This window comes from Fulmarus glacialis, unplaced genomic scaffold (genome assembly GCF_000690835.1).
Source record: "Fulmarus glacialis isolate BGI_N327 unplaced genomic scaffold, ASM69083v1 scaffold17928, whole genome shotgun sequence".
NCBI classification, from domain to species: domain Eukaryota; kingdom Metazoa; phylum Chordata; class Aves; order Procellariiformes; family Procellariidae; genus Fulmarus; species Fulmarus glacialis.
The window spans coordinates 2,012-10,058 of NW_009227755.1; the positions used below are offsets into that span (position 1 = coordinate 2,012).

At 37.4% G+C, this 8,047-nt stretch overlaps 1 protein-coding gene across 1 annotated transcript; it reads right to left on the reverse strand.

The window, feature by feature from the left end:
• Nucleotides 1-892: 892 nt before the first annotated feature.
• Nucleotides 893-7,564, reverse strand: PEX7 (peroxisomal biogenesis factor 7; the record flags this gene model as incomplete). Its single annotated transcript, XM_009583267.1, has 4 exons — nucleotides 893-1,001; nucleotides 1,305-1,382; nucleotides 5,849-5,999; nucleotides 7,507-7,564. Coding segments are annotated over 4 exons (396 nt in total), but the record flags the coding sequence as incomplete, so codon positions are not given.
• Nucleotides 7,565-8,047: the final 483 nt, after the last annotated feature.

Here is an 8,047-nt window from a genome sequence, read left to right on the forward strand (position 1 = left end):
AATTTTATGAAAACCATGTGCACTTTTTCATCAAACTTCCCATGGAATAGGGAAGACCAGTATCTGTGTGTACTCACTGTCTCTCCTTAACTTCAGCAACAGGAAAACATTTTATACTTTCTTACCCTCTTGATGTAAGAGCCAAACAATTGCTATTTAAGTCGGTACAGAAGTCCAACAGACTTGAAATCAGAGAAATTTAAGCCACTGGAGTTAATCTACCAATATTTGTATTAAGGCAGTGCCTTACTGCCCCTCTATTTCCCAAGCAAACTCCATGGCTCACAGCACCCCTCGCCCATTAGTCAGCAGTTAGGCTCACTACAGAGCTCTCCTTGTGCCTCTGGGGCAGGCACCTCACCATGCAGTCTCTTTGCCTCTATGTACACCCAACTCAATTATGAATGTATTGACCAGCAAGATTCATAGCACTGGCCAAAGCAGAAAAGTAAAATTGATGATTACCTTTCCCAAAGAACAAGGCACAGAGATCCCCAGCAGTACTTAAAACAGTTCAACGGGAACTGACTGTGTTTCTCAGAGCTAACAGTCCACTGACACTTGAGATAATTTGAACAAAAATGTAAGCCAGAACACAAAATAAAGCATATAACATGATTTAGTGGTCAATAACAAGAGTGAGATGAATGGAAGAGCAAAAAAATTGCCACAGGGTCACTGAAGTGACTGCTAGAAAACTGCTGATCCCTGTTTAAATGGCCAAGAGGATGATTTACAGATTGTAACAGAACCTACAAATCCAGCGGCAGCAATTCGTTTATCTTTCCTTCTTCCATTTTTATGTATGACACACACTACCATCTGCTGGACAAAGTGCTGAACTAAACACAAGGTTTTTTTGTCGTGAGAACCCCTTTACCATCATGTTTACCTGAGACAGATGCAAAACAACCTGGGATGTGTGGAGACCATATAGTGCTGTAAATGACCCCTTCATGGCCTTTAAAAGTGCATAATGACTTCCCCACAGCTGGATCCCACTGAATAAAGTAAAAAGAAAACTGTTGAGGTGTACATTCAATAAGAAAGGAAAGGGTTTCATACATAAAAAAGCTTTATACATACAGAAAGGACTAAATGTACTTCTTTTTACCACGTAACATGAAAAGTATTTACTTAAACTGATATCAACTGAGGGATAAAGCAACATCTAAGTCAAAACAGAATTTCAGCCTCAGTGTGAAAATAAAGAGGAAAAGTGAATCAATGCTGTTTCTTAACAAAAAAAACTATCAGATCCAAAACAAATCACATTTTTCACCTTCAGCAGAAAACCAACATACCAGCTTGGCTGTTTGATCCCATGAACCAGACACCACTAGTTGCTCTCCTCTAGTTTGACTCCAGTCAACACTATATGCCTATAAATGATATAACAGCCTAGTTTAGAAAGAGCATTAGAATACAAGTTTGAGACTCTAGTTAGCTGAAGTTTCACAAAATAGACTTGGATTTGCAGATTGTATCATAATCAGCTAAAAACCCACACCAGTCAAGCACCACAAAGCTGCCAACAATGCCATTTATCTGACAAAAATTAAAGTTAACATCTCAGTCTGGCATTAAGGGTACGTATAGGTTCAGGAAAGTATCCAAAAAAGTAAAGATGGAGGGGGGCGGGGAGGGGGAAGTTGAAACAAAATCCACATAGACCCACCATCACTAGACATTTCTACCATTGTAAAAAGCCATAATTCAGATGGATTTCTTATCCCTGATCCAATTTTATTCAAATATCTACAGTTTCTAATTGCTAGCAATGTAAATGCCATCTTTCCGCAGAGCTGACTATGGAGTTGACTTTGAGGTTTTAGCTGACTAACAATAAATGCTTCTCTATGATATCTAATTCTCCTAAGAAATACACGCCGTAAATACCCCTAATTTTCATCTTTTCCAGGTTCTATGACACTTTTTTTTTTTTACCATTCATATCCTCAAGCAACTAAAATAAAATAAAATTAAAAACTCAACTTCCCCCTTTCAATTATTAAGAAATTGCTTTTCACTGTGTATTGAAACAAGCTCCCTCTTCTCTGACAGTTATTCTAACGTTGGTCGCTGCCTTGACAGAGGATACCTTAACTCCATCCTCCACTGCTGATTTTTCAGATCTGCTGCCTCAGCAAAAATAAATGCTCTAAGGTAGTTCTTTAAATTACTTAAAATCTGAAAGTCTCAAGAACACGTACAACATGTGCATCTTCAAATGCACCGTATCATTATCTACACGATGGAAGATGCATTCTGTTCTGTCTAGTTTTACCTCACACCAAAATGGCTCAATAAGCTGCAATGGGACATGAACCATTTCAGTGCCAAGGTGGATAAATATTAGCTGAAACAGTTTATTTGCTTCACCTCCTGACCCAATCAGACCTTCCATGACACTTCTCAGAAACGTGGCCACTACCTACCATTCGTAGGTGGCACTGCTCTCAACAGTCAGGCCACTAACCACTGAGGATTTGTACTCCAGCTGGGACAATCTAGTTTTAGTACAGCACTGGATCTAATCTGCAAGTCAACATACTAAATGCTGCGTTTGTCTTGTCTAGATGGAATTGTGCATTAAACGACAGCAACCCTGTTTTGAAGGTGAAAATGTTTGTCCCAGACAAAAAAGCAGAGAAGCTGGACTGGAAAAAAATCCAGCAAAAGCCAAAGTCCTCTCTGGAAAGTGTCCTGTATGAGAAAGGAAATCGAGGTATCATTGAGCTACTTCTGAGCATTTTCCTTCCTAAGAAATATTTCAATCTTTGCTAGATCTAGGTTAAATTAACTGGTTTTCATCTATTTGCTTATTTCCCATAAGTGGAAGGCAACCACTGCCCACAGAAAAACAAAGTGCATTATCTGCAACTTTCCTTTTTATTTTACGATGTCTTGCTTCCCATATACTGAAAGGCATATTGCTCTGGCACCATTTTGCGCTAGCTCCCTTCCTTGAGGAGCTTATATTCCAAATGTGCAAGACACTCAGACAGTACTTGACAAAAGCCAAATAACAAACTGAGAAGTAATTCTTTCGTTTGTTTTTCCAAACCATGTCTTTACCTCTCGGCTTTTCTATTTTTGTCAGCTAACTACCAGTACTACAGCTCATTAAAACACCCTCCCTTTCAACCTGACTCCTATTAAAATAATAACAAAGGAGACACACAACTACCTGCTCATTTTTTAAGAATGGAAGACATCATGGTTCTCCAAAGTGGCTCCTGAGCTCCTCACAAACATTAACCTCTCTCTTTCCCCCTGAATCTGTGTGATGGCCTGTGTTCCACTCCTAAGCTGTTGCTGTTTGGAAATGCCCCTAGATGTATCACTACATAGTATGCCTCTTTCACACAACAGCCCAATGAAGTCAGCTCAGTTTGGCTCTCATATTCATGTCCAAGATTTTCCAGAAAGAAATATGTCTTTGAGAAATATGCACCTATGTCACACAATTCACCTAGCCCCACATATTTGGGATCTATCAGATCTACTGCACAGATAAGGCAAAGCGCACATATGGCTTACAGCTCACTCGCAAGCTATCAGCGCATAGATCTGTTGAACACATGTTGTGACACAGATCTGTGTACATATGGCAGACATGGTTGGGACTGCCCAGCACTCTGCAGCTGCATCGGAGGCAGTGGAACCTGGGCAAATTCTCCTTCGGGCAAGAACTACAAACAGAAGAGACAACAGGCTCAGAAAAAGCAAGAGCTATTTTCCATTTGGCATGTGACAGGTCCAGGTAATGGGAACGGAATGAAAAGAAGAAGGTGTGGAGAGACAAGTAAAGTTCACTTTCATTCTTCTTTTCTTTTCATGCTATCATCCAACATAAATTTACAGACGCTTCAATAGAAGCTGTGTTGAGCAACCAGGAAAACACTAACAACACAGCCTAAACCTTAGTTGTTAATCTTTTAGTGCTTTATCTTCAATCATAAAATACATTAATACTAGTTTATACTAGTTTATGCCTAAACAGCAGCAAGAAATGCCTCAAGCAAGATGAAAAGATGATGAAAAAAAAATGTAAAAACATAAAAAATAGTTCAAAATAAATGTTCAGGCTCACTTTACAAGACATTTAATTCTAGCATTCTATTGTCTCACATTCCAGTGAGACTTCATCAAAACCAAAGTAAATCAGACTAATTTATTCATGAGATTCAGCCAGTTGGTTAGTGCTGGAATAAAACTCATTGTCCTTTGATAATAAAGATGCGCTTTTAAATTAAAAATGCACATTCTTTTTGAGGAGGGACAATGATCTCATTTAGAAAACAAGAAACAGATCCCTGTCCATCTTGCATTAGCAATATTATAAAATGCACAAAATTGTCATTAGAAATGTCAGACAGGGATTAAGGATTAGGCAGCTAGTCAATCATTTTAAAGAGCACTGTCTGCCAGTGTTTACCACAAACTATTAGGTATATTAGCTCTGAGATCTACCCTTTTAATGCATGTTTATAAGAATCAATACAAACCTTTCGTATCTCACAATAAACACTCAGCCCATATTTCCTATACTGTCTTTCTAACTCATGGTTGAATGCATCCACCTCCCCATGCTACCTGCTAAACTAAGACTTGGACACAGAAATGTTTACTTCACAAACAACAGATGGTGTGGCAGAACCAAAATAAACTTATGGACAGAATTTCAATGAGAAAATGATAGAGACACAAAAAAAAAAGAAAAAAAATTGGTATTATGCTTTGCCTACATCCTTCTGTTACTACCATCAGCCTTTGAACACCATCATAAAATCCTGATCACAACTACAAACTCATCTCTCAAAATTCTTTATTTACATAGTATATATATTAAACCAAAGTACCAAAATTACAAAGAAATAAGGTACAGAAGATGGACTGTCATGTAACTGCAGTCATTCAGCTTTTAGCTTTGTGCCTCACATCCGAAAAAATCGTGAGGTCTTTGCGAATACAAAACTGGATTTCCTCCATTGTTTTTTATTGACTACATATCCACTAGGTTATTTTGTTCAGATTTATGTTATTTAGATAAGGCATCAGTAATCCAGGCTAAAACTGATTGCATCTAAAGTTCAAAGACTTGACAGAAGTGAGTGGAGAGTTAGAAGGAAACATGAAAAAAAAAAAAAGGGTAGAAAAATCACATGGGGGAAGACAAATATATTAAAGCATAAATGTCCTTAAAAATATGCAAATATATTTATGCACGAGTGTAACATTTTTCTTCATTCATATTGCACTGCATAAAGAAACTGAGATTTTAAGAAAATCAAATGCAACAGTATCAAACCATGGCTAAAAAAATAAATGCTGTACCAATATTTGACTACTGTTATTTGAGTAGGATCTCACAGATGCTCGGATGGAAAAGGATAAGCAGTTCCCAGGTACAACAGAAGTCCTAAGGATCTGCATAACATGTATCACTCTATATCCTCAGGGATAATACTGCTATTTACATCAGTGTCTGATTTAGACCTATCCAATAATGCTTTCCAAAAATCACAGAATGACTGCAGTACTTTCATACAACACAATGATTACTTAGCCTGTAAGAAACCACAAATGCTATTTCTGAATATATTATTAGATTTATGTAATTAAGCGGTACCTACTACAGCATATGAATGTACATACGAATATGTACAATAGGTAATTCACTTTATATTCCAAATAATGTTAAGTTATAAATTCAAACCACAGACCCAAACAAAATTTAAAAATAGACAACAAAACCCAGTTTTGATTGTAAGTTCACAAATAAATCTTTTAATAATTCAAGCATTAGATCATCCATTACATTTTTCAAGTTTGCCTGGTTTACCTCCTGAGTGTGCTCTTTATAGACTTGCAGCGGACCTTTGGTTTTAGCTGTATCCCAGATTTGCAGAGATCCATCTCCGCTAGAAGTGATCAACACATGTTCATTATTCTCACTCCAGGTGACATCAAACAGGCCATCATTCCAGTCAAAACTAAATTGGAACAATGAAGATATTTGTCCATGAGAAAGCATGACATAAAGTCTGGACTAGTTACATGCAAAGACAGTATTTCTTTAAATCAACCTCTTCACTATTCTGAACAGCATTTTTATACATTTGAGTTTCCAGTAAATCTCCTCACAAATAACTTACTTGTTATAATGTCAGCTTTCACAACTGTATGCCAGAATAGGTTAAGTTAAAGCATAAATGAGCCAAGCACCTTCCACACACAGAGAATGAAATCTGATTTCAGTCTTAAACTTGCCAGGCAGAGACAGATGTACCACACGTCTCAGTCTGATCTACAGTTTCTTCAGGATGTTGCTACAGAGGCAGGAGCCCTTTGTCTGTAACAACTTGTGGTAAAGAAAGAAATAAAACTGTTTGTGTTGGTAGAGCTCTATCCAATTCACAACACCATTAGGAAGCTAAGTCACAATGAAAAACAAACAGAAAGAGAGTCATGAACATACTAAAGATCTCTATGTTCCCTTAAAAGGGCTTTCAACACACCAACAATTCATCATATAGGATCTGATACCATTTATTAGTTGCTCTGCAATAACTACCAATGACCGTGCTGTAATCTGACGGTAAATATGAATTTATTCACCCCCTTTTCACTGAAGGTTCAGCTAAGCTCAGGTTAAACTGCATGGCACCCTGCAGTAATGATGAAGGAAAGGCATGCACACAGAACGTTTTGAAAATGACACAGCTTGTAGCTCAGGAAGTTACAGAACTTTCTATCACAAAATAAGTGGAGTCACTGGAAACATAGAAACGAACAGTACTAAACCAGAGCACTTAGCAGAACTAACAGTGTTGAACAGCTTCAAAGAGTCTTGCTTTATAATTATGAATTAACAAGTTTCTCTGAATATGATTAACTATTTGTTAAGCATTTCTGTTTCAGCCCTCTTAATCTAAACAACTGCTGTTTCAAAACTTTCTTTAAAAAAACTTTAGGTCAATGATGGCCAAGTATTAAACCCCCTCCTTCCTAACCTTTCTCCTCCTCTCATCCAAACACAAATCAAACTCCTCTCAAAGCCTTAGAATGTTGGATCTCCTAGTAAGGACCTCCATGACTTTACGCAGCTTCCTGCTCTATTTTCAGCGTAAGTCAATCATAAGGGCATAAATTTAGGTGGCAATGAACTGTTCCTAAAAAGCTAAAACTTTTAATTTCAAGCAAGGGCAGAGAGGCTATTTTTAGTTTACATTGTCAGTTTTCTATAAAATGGTTTACACTATGGAAAGGGTGTAAGGCAATATGGAAAGGCAATCCAGATCACTTCCTGTAACAAAATCTATGCAATGTAAACCTATCATTTGTGTGTAAATACAAAGACATATATTCAGTAGATACTATAGGATGGATCCAATACTTTTTATCATTAACAATAACCCAAAATATGTGGGTTGTTTCTTGTACTCACAGCTACATAATAAGTTTTTTCTCTTGCAAAAATAAAACATAAACCCAGGTTACCTCCTGAGCAGAACAATCCCAGCTTCATTTTGTTCCAGCACTACCAGAGTTCCACAACCTAAACCAACAAAATAAAACAAAACATCACAACTAGTTCCCCCATGCCAAAGGAAAGTACTGTGGTTCTGAGGTAGCTCCAGCATGCAAATACAAAGGCCATCTGAACTTTCAGAGGCCAAACAATTAGTTGCATAAATAAACATCTTGTTGTCTCATGTTCTCTAAAACAGTAGTTCATTTACATCAGATTGGTTTTTTGGTGGTGGTTTTTTTTTTTTTTTGACTCTAGTATACCTGTAGGTGAGATTGGAAAAGAAACAACTCGCTTATAAAGCATAAAAGTGCGTTTTCCCCATGAGCCTCATGTTACAGACATACCAGCACGGGGTTCCTTTTTATCTTTTTGATAACACAGCAGACAGGCAACACCTTTTTCCCCCCTGAATCTAGTAATACAAACACAGCTCACCACAAATGAAACAAGTAATTCAGTACTGAGAAAACACACACGGGTACTGCTTTCCCATATGACTGAGATATT